Source organism: Panicum hallii, chromosome 4 (genome assembly GCF_002211085.1).
Source record: "Panicum hallii strain FIL2 chromosome 4, PHallii_v3.1, whole genome shotgun sequence".
Taxonomy (NCBI): Eukaryota; Viridiplantae; Streptophyta; class Magnoliopsida; order Poales; family Poaceae; genus Panicum; species Panicum hallii.
Window position 1 is genome coordinate 49830481 of NC_038045.1, and position 18215 is coordinate 49848695.

At 45.2% G+C, this 18215-nt stretch overlaps 3 protein-coding genes and 1 pseudogene across 4 annotated transcripts; 2 read left to right on the forward strand and 2 right to left on the reverse strand.

The window, feature by feature from the left end:
• The first annotated feature begins 1071 nt into the window (after nt 1–1071).
• Nucleotides 1072–2721, forward strand: LOC112890620 (annotated as a pseudogene).
• Nucleotides 2722–3027: 306 nt separating this feature from the next.
• On the reverse strand, nt 3028–4482 carry LOC112889232 (protein ANTAGONIST OF LIKE HETEROCHROMATIN PROTEIN 1-like). Its single transcript, XM_025955751.1, has one exon. It carries the CDS (start codon nt 4326–4328, stop codon nt 3174–3176), a length of 1155 nt encoding a protein of 384 aa, XP_025811536.1. The 5' UTR covers nt 4329–4482; the 3' UTR covers nt 3028–3173.
• Nucleotides 4483–7739: 3257 nt separating this feature from the next.
• LOC112889235 (transcription factor SPATULA-like) lies at nt 7740–11303 on the reverse strand. Of its 2 annotated transcripts, XM_025955756.1 has the most exons (8): nt 10722–11303; nt 10545–10610; nt 10338–10403; nt 9326–9476; nt 9162–9229; nt 8982–9051; nt 8767–8890; nt 7740–8163 (listed from the first exon to the last, which is right to left on the reverse strand). In XM_025955756.1, the coding sequence occupies exons 1-7, from the start codon at nt 11094–11096 to the stop codon at nt 8808–8810; spliced, it is 879 nt and encodes a 292-aa protein (XP_025811541.1). In that variant the 5' UTR covers nt 11097–11303; the 3' UTR covers nt 7740–8163; nt 8767–8807. The 2 variants fall into 2 exon arrangements, with proteins under 2 accessions (XP_025811541.1, XP_025811540.1); XM_025955755.1 differs by having other exon boundaries at nt 9162–9476; nt 10722–11298.
• A 1379-nt stretch (nt 11304–12682) lies between these two features.
• On the forward strand, nt 12683–16160 carry LOC112889234 (serine/threonine-protein phosphatase PP1). Its single transcript, XM_025955754.1, has 3 exons — nt 12683–13072; nt 14300–14859; nt 15605–16160. Exons 1-3 carry the CDS (start codon nt 12895–12897, stop codon nt 15839–15841), a joined length of 975 nt encoding a protein of 324 aa, XP_025811539.1. The 5' UTR covers nt 12683–12894; the 3' UTR covers nt 15842–16160.
• The last annotated feature ends 2055 nt before the right edge of the window (nt 16161–18215 follow it).

Genomic DNA, 18215 nt, shown 5'->3' on the forward strand with positions numbered 1-18215 from the left:
CTTTAACCTGGCCACGCTGGACGGCGGCGGCGTGGAGTCACACGAGATGCCTCCGTCGCCTGCGGCCCGCAAGCCGCGCGGGCCAGTGCGGCGAGCAGCTGGCACCGCACCGACGAGAGCCGTGTCCGTGTCCGTGGCGAAACGCTTCGTTTCTTGCCCTGTTTGGACAAAGTATTTTTGTTTGTTTTGGAGAAATACTACCACGGTTACTTTTTTCTACGTACACTTGCACTGTACATTTGGAAATGCAGGGATCCTAGCAACTACCAGAAGATTGCATCCATGTAAATGCTGAAAAATACAGTAAAAGTATCCGCCATCCACACCAGTATCGTCCAGTGATAGTCTAGTTTCTTTCTACTTGATTCACTGTAGAGGCAACAGACTTTCGAACCCATCACATCAGAAATATCCAGCACCATATACAGACTCGCCATTCTTTACAGGTAGTTCGCTTCGAAAGAATCCTAAAGCTATCTCCAACGGGAGGCTCTGAACCATTCTCTACCCTATATATAGAGAAGATTTCGTTCTCTATATACTGTAACAGATCGGTGGCATTGGTCGAGTCCCAAATCCCGATCCTGGCCACAATAAGGTCACAGCTATAGACCTTGTCATTGTTTGTCCAACTCAACGTACATCGTTATTCCTAGGCGGTTAGCAATGGAAACAAAACTGCGGACTCTGTTGGCTACTTGATCGATGCAGAGAAGGTTATGCAACGAAGCAACGGTCTACGACACTGTATGCAGTGGCTTAGTTCAGTGCACTGTAACTCTTAGGTTGTGTGCACTATACAGCACCAGGAACTCTTTTGTTAGGAAAGGGGGTCTATAAGACGAGGTAGACTGAAGAACAAGATACACCAAAACTTTAAGAAAAGAAAACAGCCAGTACGCTATGGCGATGGTCACTGTACGAGAAGAATCGCAAAAGCAAATACTGCGTGGCGGCTACAGAATTATAGAAGGGACACAGAAGAAATTAAAGCTGTATACGAAAACAAGTCTGAAAGGCATGCCGATCCATCGCCATCGAACAGAGTTCAGATTACATTGTCATCTGGCGTCACCGTCCTCGGCAGCTTATTCACCAATCAGTCCCGTTCCCAGCTTGCAGTACTCACGTACATGCAGCAGAAAGTCACAGATAGAGGCCGTCTGAAGCCGCCAGGGAACCTTCGACTCTTGATCTACACAGATGCTATAAAGTACTCGCACTCCCACATTGGCTTCCTTTGTGCATCTTTGCCCAGTAGCCATGGCCATGAGAGAAACCTGCATTTTCACCATACTCGTCCAGTTTATTCTCGTGTCATCCTCCATTGCTCTTGCAAACGACCAGAGCTACCTTGCTAGAGGTTCCTCCATCTCCACCGGCGATGACACCACCACCATCCTAGTGTCACCCAACGGCGCCTTCACCTGTGGCTTCTACAAGGTGGCTACTAATGCATTCACCGTCTCCATCATGAGGCGCAAGACTAATACTATGCCCAATCAGGACTTCTCATTTAAGAAGCTTCCTGCCATGGATTTGTGGGGCTATGACCTCAACTACTCAGAAATGGTGCCATGGAGGATGTGCAGGGATATGTGCTTGAACAGTACTGATTGCCAAGCTTTTGGTTACCGAAGGGGAACAGGTGAATGTTACCCAAAGGTATTGCTTTTCAATGGCAAGAACTTCCCAGATCCTTACAATGATATTTATCTGAAAGTTCCAAAGGCAGCATTGTCTTCGCCAGAATTTGCTGCTGGACTAAGCCATGCTTGCCACATTACTGAAAAAGAAGCATACCCCTCAATCCCTCATTGCAAATGTTTGTAGAAGCAATTCCAGGTTCAATTTTGGGTACTTCATATCTTCTGCATTGACACTGCTCGTCATTGAAGTGACTTTAATTATAGTTGGGTGTTGGATTTTTTACAAATGGGAGAGAAGGCCAGAGATTAGGGACGAAGGATACATGATAATTTCTAGCCAGTTCCGAAAGTTCAGCTACGATGAGTTACAGAAGGCGACCAAGTGTTTCACGGAAGAGCTCGGAAGTCGTGCCTCGGGAAAGGTTTACAAGGGAGTCCTCGAGGATGAAAGGCAGGTCGCAGTGAAGAAGCTGCGGGATGTGATGCAAGGACAGCAAGAGTTCAGATCTAAGCTCCGCATCATTGGAAGAATTTATCACATGAATCTGGTGAGAATTTGGGGGTTTTGCGCCGAGCAGACTCACAAGCTCTTGGTTTCAGAGTTTGTTGAGAATGGTTCATCACTGGACAGATTTCTGTTTGATTCTCAGAACTTAATTTCTGTGCTGCAGTGGAGACAAAGGTACAATATTGCTCTTGGGGTAGCAAAAAGACTGGCCTACCTCCACCATGAATGGATTGAGTCATTGTGATGTCGAACCAGAGAACATATTGTTAGATGAAGAATTCGAGCCAAAAATGCAGATTTTGGATTGGTAAAATGACTAAATCGAGGAGTAGGAGCTCAGATGTTGTCAAGAGTGCAAGGGACTAGAGGGTATATTGCTCCAGAGTGGGCTCTAAATCTTCCAATCATCGGAAAGGCTGATGTTTACAGCTATGGCGTACTGCTCCTCGAGTTAGTGAAAGGGTTCAGGTTTCCAGTTGGGTGGTTGAAAGCAAGGAGGAGCTGGAAATTTCTATCCGATGCTTTGCTGATGTCCTTGAAACTCTGCTTTCATTAGTGGAATAATGACGAGTAATTGGCAGCTTTCTCATTCTAGTAACTGATGTTCCTACTGTGAGAGCGGATAAGTAAATAGTGGTGTTCTGTTGCATAGAATGGTCACTAGAAGACATGTCTTGCATAACTCTAAGAACAGTAATGAAGATCCAATTCAATATACATATTTGGATAATTTGTTCCACACAAAATTCAACCACCTGCACTGGTAAATGGTGAAGAAATTCTTGGAGTTGGATTCAACAACAAGATGAGCGCATACAGTCATAATGAAAGTGTAACATCTACTGCAAACATGTCAATGCTAATAAGAGATGCCAAGTGATAGTCTAATTTCTTTTATTGAGGAAGCAGCAAACTGAAGAGTGACGAACCCAATGGAATAAAATATTCACCACTATACAAACTATATGATTGAAAAGAATCGGCAATGACAGAAAATTGTAAAACAATCACCATTGCTAGTCAGGCGCTCGCAGGTCTCTCATCGTTGCTGCCAGTGCACTCCGCATCACCAATGCACGCCCATCAACCTGGAATCCTTCTGATCCAGCACCGGCGTCATCTCCCTGGCACAGCACTTCCCCCAAATCACTCTCCGCCTCCGCCTCATCCGGTGCCAATGCAGAGTAATCCTCCCTAGTCAGCAACACATTGTGAAGCATCGCGCACGTCCCGATGCACGCCACAGCTGCACGGGGGCTCTCCTCCTCGTGGAGCCGAGCAATAGCGCCCCACCCCATTAAGCTCCGGACAGCACGCCTCACCGGGCGCCGCATTGCCCTGTGCGCAGCGTTGAACGCCGCTTCTGGGGAGCCAGGCACCACCGGCCCCCGGAACGGCACCATGAGCCAAGGCAGCAGCGGGTACCCGCCCCCATCTCCAACCAGATACTGCGCGGGCTCAAGCACCCTCCCCTGCTCGACCTCCTGGAACAACGACGAGAGCCTGAGCACCTCGAGGTCCGTGCGGTCGCCACGGAAGCCGGCGGCGAGGGAGAGGACACGGGAGGAGGCGCCCGCCACGAGCTGCGCGGCGAGCGGGCCCGCCGGGCCGGCGAAGCGCGCGCAGCAGAGCGCGCCGCGGCAGGAAGGGAGCGGGGCGGAGTAGGCGCTGGTGGGGTCGGAGGGGAAGGCGAGCCAGAAGCGGAAGTTGGCGAGGAGCACGCGGCGGAGGCGGCGGGAGGCGGCGCGCGGGGCGGAGGGCGGGACGCGGAAGAGCGCCGCGAGCGCCGGGTAGGGCAGGCCCGACGCGAGGCGCGCGAGCGCGAGCGCGAGGAGCACCGGGGCCGGCGGGAGGGCGGGGTCGGAGAGGAGCGGGTCGAGCAGGCCCGAGAGGAAGTGGAAGGTGGGCGCCGAGACCCGGAACGCGAGCGGGTAGTGGTCCGGGCTCGTGGGCGGCAGCGGCAGGTGCAGGGGCGCCGGCGGTGGTGGAGGCTCCTGCTCCGGGGGCGCGGGTGCCGCCTGCTGCGGGGCAGGGGCGGGGTCGGGGTCGGCGTCCGGGTCGGGGCCGACCTCGCCGCGGCGCCTGCGCTTGCGCGCGCGGGCGTCGGGGCCGAGGAGGAGGAGGAGCGCGGCGGCGGAGTGGGCGGTGAGGAGGAGGGGCGGGGGCGTCATGGAGGGGAGAGGGGGCGCGGGCGCATGGTGGTGCTGCTGGTGCGGGTGGTGGTTGAGCCGTCGGTGTTTGCGAAATACGGGAGGGGAGGCGATCGCAGTGACGCGACGCGGACGCCGGTGAGGATGCCGCGGCCGTGCGCGGTCGCGCTCAGCCACCGTTTGCGCCGGCTCGACTCGATTTGACCAGAAACCGATCGATTCCTGTGCAAACATTTTGCGAATTTTCGTGCTCCAAAGATAGCCTCGAGTAGAATTTTCGAATATAGAGTTGAGATTCCCTGCCGCTTCATGAGAAGTTCGTGTAAAATTTGTAGCGAAAGTACTCTGAACAACTGAATTTATGGCTTGTTCTGACCCAGCTGAATGGGCAGCTCAAAGCAGAAACTTTTGTGCACAAAAGGCTGCATCCTGAATCCAAATCGTAAATATTTAACTCATGCCGTTCTTCCTAGAAAAAATATTGCGATATTCGACGGACGAAAGCATCCAGCCTTTCCAGCCTCGGGTTGCTTCCAATGGCCTTTAGATCTGAACAACGCTGACCCGACAGTGAGCTTGGCAGCTGGCCAAGAGGTGTTTGAATCTGCGAACTAATTTTTATAGTCCGGATCGCATTAGATATTTTAGTCCGGATCACATCGGATATTTAAATGCTAAATAGAGGGATTAAATATGCGCTAACTATAAAACTAATTGCATAAGCCGGTGCTAATTCACGAGATGATTCTATTAACCCTAATTAATCAATTATTAGCACATATTTACTATAGCACAATATGATCAAATTATGGATTAATTAGGTTTAATAGATTCATATTATGAATTACCCACCATTTATACAATTGGTTTGCAATTAGACTATATTTGATACTTCTAAATGATGACCAAACATTTGATACTATAGGAGTAAAGTTTAATCTGGAAACAAAACATGCCCAAAGTTGCCTTATGCCATAAAGCAAAGGGCACGGTTGCTTATGCGTTGCATTGCCTATTTGCTAGAGCCTTCAGCTTTGAGCTGCTAGTTATGATTGTGGAAGTGTTTGGTTCTTCGAAACTAAACTTTCATTATGTCGTATTGAATATTTGGATACTAATTAAAAATATTAAATATAGTCTAGTTGCAAAACCAATTACATAAATATAGGATAATTCGCGACACGAATCTATTAAGCCTAATTAGTTCATGATTTGATCATGTTGTGCAACAGTAAATATGTGCTAATGATGGATTAGTTGGGTTTAATAGTTTCATCTCGTAAATTAGCACCAGCTTATGCAATTAGTTTTACTATTTGCTCATATTTGATCTCTCTATTTGACATCCAAATATCTAATGTGATACGTACTAAAAGTTAGTCTCTGTCTCCGAAATTATCGTAGCTACGATACTACATGGCTCCAAATGGAGAAGCGGGTGACAGGTTCTCGACTATGGTTAGTGGCTATCATCTACCAAGTGATCCGGAGCATTTTTTAAAAAGAAAAGTTCACTTGGAGCATATGTTAAAGCTATTAAACCTAATTAATGAGATAAATATATTAAACCTAATTAATTTATCATTAATACATGTTTATTGTAGCACAACATGATTAAATTATGAAATAATTAGACTTAATGGATTCGTATCGTGAATTAGCCTCTATTCATACAATTAGTTTTGTAACGAGTCTATATCTAATACTCTGTCCAAACATCTTATATCCCCTCGTCCAAACAGGCGCTGGCTATGGCCTCGTTTGTTTCCCTGCGGCTAAACTTTAGCCCATCACATTAAAAAGAATCTTACTAATCTTACCTTTTAGGAGTATTAATTAAAATTTATCTAAATTTTTTCCTAGATGGGTGCTAATTCGCGAGATAAATTTAATGAGTCTAATTAATCCATTATTTGCAACAGTGATGCTATAGTAACTATCCGCTAATCATGAATTGATAACCTCATTATATTCGTTTCTCAAATTAGCCCAGAAGTTCTGCAAATAATTTTATAATTAAATTTTATTTAATAGTTTTAAATAATAAAATTTTCTGTACGTATTGATGTGATAGGATTAGAAATTTAGCCCCGTAAATCAAATACCGCCTATGGCATCCTTCCTGGCGACCTACCTGACTTCAGTTTCGTCAGTGTAGTCAGTCAGCTGTCAGTACTAGTATTTGTCAGGGTTTCTTTGGGAGCAGCAGAAAAAGAAAAAATAACGCACCAATTCAGGTCAGGATCGGGAAGCAAGTGGTTGCTTTGTCCTTTCTTATGCTTTTTTTTTTGCGGGTATCCTTTCTTATGTTTGACGGGAACAATAAAAATTTGGACAAATTTTCTATATATCATTAGCTAAAACTTTTATCCCTGAACTTGCCACCTAAAAAACTTATATCTCGTAAATCCCATTGTTCATAAATTTTAATCTCTTTCATGCCAATGTTGACCATATTCTAGTAGTTTTAGCTAACATACATGTTAAAATGATCCATTTGCCCTTGCCTTAGTTGGTCCCAACTCCCAATTTATTGGTTGGACACTTCTTCACCGGTTTCAGAGCAACTCCAAACACAACGCCACCATCATCCAATCTCGGAAGAGCAGCAGCGGGCTCCATTGGGTCGACGGCAGTGGGGTAGGGCAGCTGCCACAGCTTGACGCTCGTACTAGCTAGGACGCAGTATCTTGGCGGCGCAGACAACCAGGCTGCCATGCCATGGATGTTCTTCTTCACCACGCACGCTTATTCCTGTTATTAGGGGCTGTTTAGTTCATTTTGCATTTTTGCAAAATTTTACTGTAGCAATGGAATCTTACCAATTTGAAGTACTAAATGAAGTCTATTTGCAAAACTTTTTGCATGGATGGATTGTAAATCACGAGATGAATCTAATGATGCTAATTAATCCATGATTAAGCAATAATTAACGGATGGTTACTGTAGCATCACTGTTGCAAAACATGGATTAAGTAGGCTCATTAGATTCGTCTCGCGATTTACAACCCATCCATGCAAAAAGTTTTGCAAATAGACTTCATTTAGTACTTCAAATTGGTAAGATTCCTTTGCTACAGTAAAATTTTGCAAAAATACAAAATGAACTGCCCTTAGTATTTGGATGGAAGCAACGCCCGTGGCACCGGAAGGATTAGTTTAAAACCAATGGCAAATATAAGAACTATATTTTTTAGTGGCAAATCGAGGATTAGGTTTTATGCCAATGGCACATAAGGAATATTTCCTAAAATTTTTTGACGGGAAATAGCGATCGTGGCAGGCAGATCCATGGAAATAATATACTACTGTAGTTGGGAAGAATGCTTCAATACTCTACCTCGAGCACGTCGACGCCACCACCAGCGTCCAGCCGGTAGACGGGAGACGCCTAGTCCAGCCGCCCTTCTCAAAGTGTTTACAATTTGAACAAATGTAAGCGTGAAGCCTTTTCGGTCTCGGGCTGCTTTCAGCAGACTATGTTCAGAAACTCTGGTCTAGTAGCACAATTCTGAGGGTGCAGCTGGCCAACCAGCCTCACATCTCCGAGACTCTGATCTAGCTTACACGCAGCTTGGCTTGCGCTGCTGGTAGAGAAACACATTACAGTCTCAGTGGCCTGCTAGTTCCCCGTAGACCACGAAATGCGTAACGGTACATGGTTTTCTACTATCAAATACTGCCCTGCTAACTGCTAAGTGAAGCATTCGGGTTGCTTCAAAAAATAAAGTTACTGCTGAGGTAACGGAGGTAAATGACTTCGGAAGCCTGCGTGTCAGCTGGGTTACTGAACTATCTCACTCACTCATCCTGCCTTCGGCCCTCACCTCAGTTTCATCAGTCGCCATTTCCTAAGCTGTCCAAGATAGAAAACAAACGGAAATGTTAACAAATAGCAAATGAGAAGCAGAACCACTTAAAGAATGCAATTTTAGGTCAGGAAGCGAGTGAGCTACTGGTGTGCTTTGCTTTTCAATCTAACTTGCCATTGTGCCATTTAGATCCGAAGATACAATAGTACAGAATGCATGAAAACTTTAAGCTATGGAGCTACCATGGTTAGCTCACCTACCTGAAGGAATATTCCTTTTTATGATATGTTTGAAACCATAGAACAAATGAACTTCATAATTGCAGGGGCAAAGAACTCTTGTCAACCTACTTCATTCTAAACACTACATCAATTTTACTATTGAGCTGATTTTTCTATCCCGAGCTTGAAGTATCACCAATTTTTACATTTTTAACAAAAAAAACACCAATAGTCTAAACAAACATGAGACAATCTTTCAAAAACACAAACAAACATGAGACGACATGCAAAAGAATACGATAAGTCCAGATCAAACCAAAGTATGAACCAAACTCCAACTTCTTAAAGTTCAAAACGAGGTCAAGTTGTCAGATGATCATCTGTTTGCACCCACATGTCTCTTCAAGCATGAAATGAGAAGCTTACCTACACATGTCCTGCATTTTTTTTGGTACCATATCATGTAATCACTCTTTGTTACGTGAGCAACCATCGAATTGATCAGCGTTTACAATCGATGATTCTTGCCTAATGGGGTTCATATCATTTCCTATAAGGGGTCAAAGGAACATGTCAGCAAAAAGTCAAGGATGAGAAGAGAACCTGTGATGCGCAGCAAATGGAAATAAACGGTCACAAACCTGGCAGACTAACCCTTTCTTGAGCTGAAGATAACTGATGCTTTGCCATTATCTCCCCCCGGAGCATCATCTTGCAAAGAAAAATACAAGTTAGGAAAACACCAGGAAAATGAAAAGCAATATTTAAGAGAGTAAGGCTTTGGGTCAAGATTCTGATTTATTCCCAATAAAAAGAGTTACCTCAGAAGATTCAGGCATCCGAAATGTTCGAAGATGGGACTGTGATGATTCCAAGTGAAATCGACGTTCTGGAATGGTTTTGTCAGGAACACTTGGTAAGACAAAAGATATTGGTTGATTTTGTGGAGGATTTAATGGATCAAATGCCTGATGAGCTCCTGAACTTTGGTTTACAGGTGGCATCACTGCCCCAGAGCTTGATGCTGTGACGTTGGCCCCACCAAGTGCAGCAAACATTTGTGATGCTTGCGCAGGCTCAAGTGCACCAGATAGATATGGTGGGTTCAAGTAAACACCATTTCTCATAGACAGCATCTGTAACAAATTTATAGGGGAAAAAATTAAAATCTATAGTTGCAGTTCAGCAACTAACGCCGCATATTAAAGCCTAATTAGAATAGTATGTAAACTGACACATGTACTATAAAAGTGGACCCAGCTAACATAGTAAAATTTGGTTTAAAACTAGATGCTCACTGCCACAAACAGTCCAAGGTTTCTGTACACTACAGGAAATAGTCAGTATTCTTGGCTTAACACTAACTATGAACATTGCCACGCATTGTCAACCTATCACTGAAACTACGTGTCTTGATTATTTAGCAAACCATCTCTGGCACAATCTTTTCTCTACACGTATTGCAGCATATAAAGATTTGCACATGCCATGGCAGTTCTTCCAGTCCACTTGCCATATCATTTATCTTGGGTTCACACAACATAATGAGATAATGTGTTAAGAAAGTATATATCTTGAGAATAACCTAGCGCCCAAATTAACCATCCAACATAATAGTCTGGGAGGTGCTTTTATTAACAAAACAAGAAGCAAGTTTGGCATTGATCAATAATTTGACCGTGGTGGGGTAACAGGTCTAACACTTTAAAATTAAAGGAAACAAAGAAAAAGCAACACGTCAACCAAATCATGTGTGAACAAATGCAAGTGAAAGGTATCTGCAAATTGATAAGGCACCCATCACACATCATGCAAAGGCCACCTGCTGGGTATAATAAGGCGACTGGCATCAGAACCAGACTAGTCTATTGTCACATGTTGGAAGAAGGATCAATAAAGCCAGATACTCTGGTATACCCATTCTTTGTTAATCCTCCTAGTTTGAATCAGAGTGGACAGATGCGTTCGCATCATGGAGACATGTACAATTTGCTCACCTGCACTTGGAGCTGCAGCTGCTTCAGGTACTCAATGGCCTCGTCAAGCATGGACGCCTTGTCAGTCTGCACACCAAAAAAACACCACGGCACAAACACATTTAAGTTCATATCCAGCAGACCAGCACGAACACAACTCAACAACCTTCAATTCATGGCGAAAGAGAGAGGGAGGGAGGACTCTACTCGGTTTCCAGTTCTACTGACCTTGTTGGAGTTCGGTATCAGGCTCTGCAGCGCCTTCATCTTCTCGTTGATCTTGCTCCTCCTCCTCTGCGCCCAGAAGCAAACCAAACGAAAGCAACGTCTTTAGCACTCGCACTGAGAACTCAGCACACAGCAAGAGGAAAACTTGAGACTTTGAGAAACGGGCAGCGGCAGCACCTTCTCGGAGAGGTTGTGCACCTCGGCGGCGCGGCTCCGCTTGCTGCCGGACCCCCCGCGCTGCCGCGCCTGCGCCGGCTCCGGTTCCGACCCGCCCGCGTCGCTGTCCCCGAGCCCGCCCGCTTCCTCCCCGTAGTACGCCTGCTGGCCGTGGCCCAGCCCCAGCGCCGCCGCCGGGAACGCCGCCACCCCGGCGAACATCTGGCGCCGCGCCTCCTCCTCCTCCTCCTCCTCCTCCTCCTCCTCGACCTCCAGCTGCCGCCGCCGCTGGTGGTGGTGCTGATGCTGCAGGAGCGCCATCGCCTCCCGCCCCTGGTCCCGCACCGGCACCGCCCCGCGCCCCCCGCCGAAGCCGGCGAACCCCTGCTCGTCCATGCAGCCCGCACCACAGCCGCAGCGTCGCCGCGAGGAGGAGAGGGAGAGGGGGCGAGGAGAGAGAGGAGGAGGTGGTGGGTCTGGGGCTGGAGGCGCGGCCGCTTCCTTCTTTTTAGTGTTGCGCCCATGCCGTGCTGCTGCCGCTGAGCGGAGCCGAGCTCGGTGGGTGGCCGGTTGCTCGCTCGCCCGCCCGCGCGCGCGCCCCCGCCCGCTTTGGGCTTGTTTTTTCCCGGACTTTTTACGGGTGGTTTGGCCGCCTTTCCCCGGGCGCGGCCGTGCGGCAGCGAGCGGCGGTGCGGGAGGGGGGTTCCGTTCGGTGTCTGCTAGCCAGCCAGCGCGGGCCGGTCGCTGTCGTCCCTGCCTCTGGGTCCGTGCAGAGCGGGTGTGCATTTACGATGGCTTTCAGTTGTGTGTGGGTTTGGGTTTCCCAGTTCGGCGCCGGGGGTTTTCTGCGCCGGGGGGCTCCTGTGGTACATCGTGTTGTTGCTCTTCTTCGTTGGAGCCAGTATTTTCGTACCAGAGCTTCCTCACGACTAAATTTTAATTATATTTGAACACCAATTAAAAATATTAAATATAGTCTAATTATAAAGCAATTGTATAGACGGAGGCTAATTCGCGAGATGAATCCAGTAGGCCTAATTAGTTCATGATTTGATCACGTTGTGCTACAGTAAAAATATAATGAAATAGAAATAGATTCGTATCGTGAATTAGCATCAGTTTATGCAATTAGTTTTATAGTTAAATTATATTTAATTTCGATCCGAACTAAAAATTAGTCTCTGGATCTAAACATCCTCTGACAACCTTAGAGCAGCCCGGCGTGCTCACAACTTCATTTTTCTACTATTGGAGCACCGGTTTGCACGTTGCTGCAGCATACGATGTCAGAATGAAAAAAACAAGCACCGGCGACTCTACTTGCTTCCATGCTTAGTCGCTGGAATATAATTTCTGACGTTTGGCAAAGCTGCTGTTCACTTGCTTTGCATGTCAGCAGTGAGAAGAAAAGAAATCGTTTATGCCTCTTTAAAATTGTTAACGAACCCTACTTATCCATACGAACAATGCAGCAAGGAAAGGAAATCGCGCCAGTGATAATGTGATATTTTCGAATATCCATATTGTACGGCACGCTCTGGCTGCCCTTACAATGGTAGATTCGTTTGCGTCCCTTTCCCATTTTAACCATCAAATAAATATACTGATTGTTGCATTTATATTGATGTAACTGGATTTATCATAATTTTATCATAGTGTTATTGTAGTACTCAATCAAGATTTCACCTTGTAAAATCACGTCGATGTCTTGAGACTCTAATATCTGTCGGGGAAAATACTTTAAAGAACAATGCAAATTGCAAATTTAAAACCATCTTGAAGCTGAAACAAAAAAAAAACGCGAACATCCAACAACTTTAACTAGTCCTAGCAACCACCTGCCCCCCGCCTTCCCAAATTCAAATAGAGCAGGCTGGCGCCGGGGGCCCAACCCAACCCAACCCAACCGCGCCCTAGTCCACCAAGCCAGTCCAAATCACACGCCAGCTTCCTGCTGCGGGGGAGTCGGCGCGATAACCCCCTAGGCTGCCGACTCCGTAACTCATCCAGCAATCCCCTCCCCTCCACTCCTCGCTCCGTCCCACCCCACGCCCCCCTCCCTTTCCGTGTCGTCTTCCCGTCGATCGGCGAGCGCTAGGGTTTAGCGGTTGCCTTCCACTTTTGGCCGCGGGGGGTTTATCCGCGTGGCGGCGGCATCTCAGATAGGGTTTCCTTTTCCCGGCGAGGCGAGGCGATGGAGGCGGCGGCGGTCGACGACATGATCCGGCGGCTCCTCGAGGCCCGCGGCGGGCGCACGCCGCGCAACGCGCAGGTGACGGACGCGGAGATCCGGCGGCTCTGCGCCGCCGCCAAGGACGTGTTCCTCTCCCAGCCCAACCTCCTCGAGCTCGAGGCCCCCATCAAGATATGCGGTAAGGGCGCCCTCCCGACAACCCTGACAAAAGCGACCAAGCGTGCTAGCCTTATTAGGCTTCCGTCTTCCCTCGTCTTTCCCGGGGAAAGTTTCTTGCCAAGCGCTGCTCGTTTAGGTTCTGTTTCCATCGAGTAGTTGTTGCTACTGGGGTGGCCTCTCTGGATTAGCTATTCTTGAAATCCCGTAGCGTGTTGATTTTTTCGGGCAGCTCCGCTAGTAGTTAGAGGGATGCTTGGTGTGCGAAATTAAAATGGTCTTGGATGTATGACTGCCTGCAGAACCAAGCTGCTAATTTGAAACCCCCCAAACAATATATTTTGTGGCATTTACACCCCAGAAGAGGCTCCTACCCCCACTGTAGCTCATTTCTATCAAGTACATGATAGCATAAGTCAGTTGAGTAATAGTGGTTAACATGTGTAGCTTGTCTAACATGCCTATGCTACCATACCATGTTGGGTTGCTTGAGATTGCAGATGAGAGAAAGTGAGACTAACTTGCGTGCTAGTATGTCAACAACTATTTCTTTTCTTTTTGTGGTTTCCCAGTGAAAGTACAATAGCGGAGAAAATAAATATCAAGGAAACAAGGACTCAAGAGAAAAAATCATGGTTGTGTGAATGGTTCAATAAGTTCCAGAGATGTCTTCAAGTTGTAGGTTTTGCAGCTTGGCATCCTGGCAAGCCAGAATTGATATCTATTGCTTATCAAGTCAACGAGTATTCATAGATTCTCATATTTCCTGTTAATGATTGTTTTGAATGTTTGGTTCAAGGTGTGATTGTGTGAATTCTGTTATATTGACCCAGTACACTTTAGATTGATACAAACTTTACCAATGTGCTAGACAGAAATGTGTAAAAATGGCCAGACTGCAAATTCATATTTGGTTTCTTTGTTGGGAACAGATCTGCTGTCTAAAGAACATTTTCTCATCGAGATTTTAGTTTTGTCTAATATATGGTGGTATTGGTACTATCATACATAGCTTACTTTACACTGAAATTAGTAGAAAAAACAAAGATAATTTCCCGCATTGTGTGTCATGAGTGTGCTAAGTGCATTAACAGATATTTCCGTGTCTCATAATTAGCTGCACTGCCCTGTTCTTCTCTTGTGAATATGTTCATATTTTCGCCCTAAGGTCAATGTATTGTAAATTCATCCTTAATCAACTGATAACGGTTGATGCTAATCATTTATCTTCTTCTTTACTATTTGCCAGGGGATATCCATGGGCAGTATTCTGATCTTCTTCGATTATTCGAGTACGGTGGCTACCCACCAGAGGCGAACTATCTCTTTCTTGGGGACTATGTTGATCGGGGGAAACAGAGTATAGAAACGATATGCCTTCTCCTGGCGTACAAGATAAAGTACCCAGAGAACTTCTTTCTCCTCAGGGGAAACCATGAGTGTGCCTCCATCAACAGAATATATGGGTTCTTTGATGAGTGTAAGAGAAGATTCAATGTACGGATCTGGAAAATTTTCACCGAATGCTTTAACTGCCTCCCAGTGGCTGCACTTATCGATGACAAGATCTTATGCATGCACGGGGGTTTGTCTCCTGAATTGAAGAATATGGATCAGATACGCAACATTGCCCGTCCTGTGGATGTGCCCGACCATGGTCTCCTCTGTGATCTGCTATGGTCAGACCCTGATAAAGAGATTGAAGGTTGGGGAGAGAATGACAGGGGTGTGTCCTACACTTTCGGAGCTGACAAGGTAGCTGAGTTTCTTCAGAAACACGATCTTGACCTTGTCTGCAGGGCTCACCAGGTATTCATACTGATCTTGTGATACAGCTTTCTTGCAAGTAAGAACAGATGTGTATGTTTTATGTGATAATTCAGTTAATATTATTTCAAGAACTAACTATCATGCTGAATTTTTTTCAACCCTATATTTGATTTAGAGACCTTTATATTGGAATTTTGTGCAGTTTTGTGTCTTTTTTTTTCTGAATGAAAGTGCTATTACTTCTGGTCTATATTGGACGTGTATTTTTTTAAGAAAGGAAATTACTTCAATATATTATTCTGGGAGTAGCATGTTTGCACTGTTACTTCTTGTTTCTGTAAAACAATGCTTAACCCTCCTGTTGGGTAAAAGAAACTTCACATATTTTGCAGGTAGAGTGTGTTATTTGAATGTTGATATATTTGTGTCAGCACTCTTGCCATGTGACTGAATCTTTGCTCATTCCTACTTGAGGCCTACCTTAAACTTGGTCAAGACTTGCTGTTAGGTGAAATGCTTGAGTTCAGTCAAATTACATGGTTTTTGAAGGTCTCAGTTTGAATAATTAGGCTCAACCTTAAACTATTTACATATTTCTCCTTTTTATGGAATTTGAGGATTGGATTTCCTTAGTTTATTCACATTAGGGAAATAATTGAAACATCTGGAGTGCATTTCTCAGTTGATATCACTGTTGCGAATTCGTTTATTATTAGTATTATCATTATTGTGTGTACTTCCTTTGTTACGATGGACTTTGTTTTAACTGAAACTCTATGCACAGGTCGTGGAGGATGGGTATGAATTCTTCGCCAAGCGCCAGCTCGTTACTATATTCTCTGCACCCAACTACTGCGGCGAGTTTGACAATGCTGGTGCCATGATGAGCATAGATGATTCCCTAACATGTTCGTTCCAGATACTTAAACCTTCAGATAAGAAAGGAAAAGCTGGAACTGGAAACATGTCAAAACCTGGAACACCACCTAGGAAGATAAAAATAAGCGTCGCTCGTATCTAGCTGGATTCTCTTTATTAAACTGAATTTGAGAAGTTGTGATGAAGTGCCCCCTAGACTTGTTATGCTAAAGGGTTTTGGTGCGCCTAACACAATGTTGAAACATGGACCAGCTTGCCTCTTGTCTTGTGATGATCTGAAGTCTGATGCAAATGTATCCTAGCATTTTGCCAACCAAAAGGAAGATCACGCTAACATAAACTTATGTTTTTTATTGTTGACTTCTATCCTTGTTCCTTGAAAAATGCAACATGTTTATGGATAGGTAGCCTTGGTTGCTGTGGAGATTGTGTTCTACATATACGTGATGTTTTGTTCTTTACATGTAACTGTAAAGCTTGTCTTCGAAAACGACTGGATAGCAGCAAATGTCTTTTACTGATGTTGATGGCAGAAAACGACTGAACATGAGTTCCGTCAATGTCTGTTTTGCTTGTTGTAGGATGATGTCTTTGTCATGATGATTTTGAACGTACGGTTAAGTATTTGTTTCTTTTTGGTCACTATTTTGAACATGCATAGCCGAGACCATGTCGATGATCCTTTTCGAGCCATGTTCTTTTAATCATCTGGCCATACGGAGCTAGTTGTCTTAGTGGTATGGTTTCTGCTGTTCGGCAGATCTGGGACACTCGTGCTACATACGCTGTCCCTGTAGCAAATACTCCGTTCCATTCCAAAGCCATCACCCCTTTAAAAACCTTAATACTGGTTCGGGTGAATCGGGTTACGGGCGCGATCTTTCTACGTCTATACGCACACCAATTCTTCATCACCGGAATTGAAAGCAAATGTGAAAAAGATCGCTAATCAGTACGTCTGGACGTCTGGTGGTTATGCAATGACAAAAAAGTTACATGCGTGCTACCTATGTCCGTCCATGGTTTACATGCTACGAGCTCTGATTGTGTACGCTTCATATGCGTTGCTCCTTGATACCATCACTTGTTAATGGTATAGATCTATGCTTACAATAATGTTGAATCAGTGGTAAAGATCCGCGATTTACATGGTGCTTTTTATCGTTTGCGGACTGCTGATTCTTTTGCATTGAGCTTGTATACTCAATGCCGTATATATAATTGTTTAAAAATTTAAAATAATAATTAGTGTGAGATGGTAAAATACATGTGACTGTAGATAGAAACCCCGCATGCTATTTTTCGCACATAGGTGCGGATGAGTAGTTTGTATTTGAATTCAATAGGTAGAGTGCCGTGGGTAGAAACGTCATCTGCTTCCATATGCATACCTATTTTAATCCTGACATGTGGACCTCATCTATCGGTATATAAAGGATCCATGGGCGTTTTGGTTTCCCCTCTCGTTCCCCCCCTCCGCAGCCGCCACTTCAATCTTGAGGTACCAAGCGGCCAAGCATCGTCTTGCTAAATCCCCACCACGGCGGTAGCGCCATATCTCGTGGATCCACCGTTCTCACTACGCCGAATCCATCTGAGCTCGCGTGGGCACCCGTGCTTGACTACTCGACCTCACATCCTTGTCATGCCGAAGCCACACCACTTCTTCGCCGGAACCCTCACCGAATTGGAGACTGACCACTATACCGGAACCTCACCAAATCGGAGCCGTACCAAGTTGGTGCAAGCGCCTATCTCGCTGAAGGGCTCACCTTGTTGCAATCCTATGTCGCCAAATCATGGGTCAGAATTGAGGTATTGCTTCACCTATATCAATATTTACTCAACAGTTAGTGCTAGTTCCACATAGCTACATCTTATTTAGTTAAAGATTTGGCTTGTTCAACTATATTTATTTAGGTAATACCCTTGTTTAAAATGATGAAGATATATTATGTGAATAATATATCATATGAGTTTATTTCTTAAATCGATGGCATTATCATTACACATATAATTCTAATAGGCTGACACACAAGTGCATTTAACCAGTGCAGTACATCTATAAAGTTTAGGTGCATTCATCCATATATAATATGTTCAACCGGTTGTTGCCATCTTTATAGCTATTTTTAAGAAAAAAGAGAGGTTGAGCTGCGAAGCTCTATCTTTCCATCAAATGTCTCATTAATTAAAATTGAAAGGAAATTTTCTTAATAAAAGAAAAAAATTATTACAACAGACAAGATGGTTTTTGTTTTCCCTCCACTTCTTTAACGCGGTCTTTTCCCAGTTCTCACCGATCACCACACCTAATGTTAATCACTATCCGAGAAGTTCTTTAGCTTTTTTTCTCTATGGTAAAAGATTAAAGGTGTGTTCGTTTCTCCTTAGAGGCCTCTAAAAAAACTTTAGAGTGCTCGCTCCCTCTAAAATATCGCGGCCTCTAAACGAAGGACACTCGCACGATTAGAGGCCGGTTTGGTGCCGAGCCTCTGTAAACTTTATGTTTCGGG

Excerpts from the sequence above, each read along its gene's own strand:
- LOC112889232 (XM_025955751.1), bottom strand. The coding sequence starts at position 4,328 with ATGACGCCCCCGCCCCTCCTCCTCACCGCCCACTCCGCCGCCGCGCTC.
- LOC112889235 (XM_025955755.1), bottom strand. The coding sequence starts at position 11,096 with ATGGACGAGCAGGGGTTCGCCGGCTTCGGCGGGGGGCGCGGGGCGGTG. Across the intron at positions 10,611-10,721 it reads TGCACAACCTCTCCGAGAAG|AGGAGGAGGAGCAAGATCAA; the intron begins GTGCTGCCGCTG and ends TTCTGGGCGCAG. Across the intron at positions 10,404-10,544 it reads TGATACCGAACTCCAACAAG|ACTGACAAGGCGTCCATGCT; the intron begins GTCAGTAGAACT and ends TTTGGTGTGCAG.
- LOC112889234 (XM_025955754.1), top strand. The coding sequence starts at position 12,895 with ATGGAGGCGGCGGCGGTCGACGACATGATCCGGCGGCTCCTCGAGGCC. Across the intron at positions 13,073-14,299 it reads GGCCCCCATCAAGATATGCG|GGGATATCCATGGGCAGTAT; the intron begins GTAAGGGCGCCC and ends ACTATTTGCCAG. Across the intron at positions 14,860-15,604 it reads TTGTCTGCAGGGCTCACCAG|GTCGTGGAGGATGGGTATGA; the intron begins GTATTCATACTG and ends CTCTATGCACAG.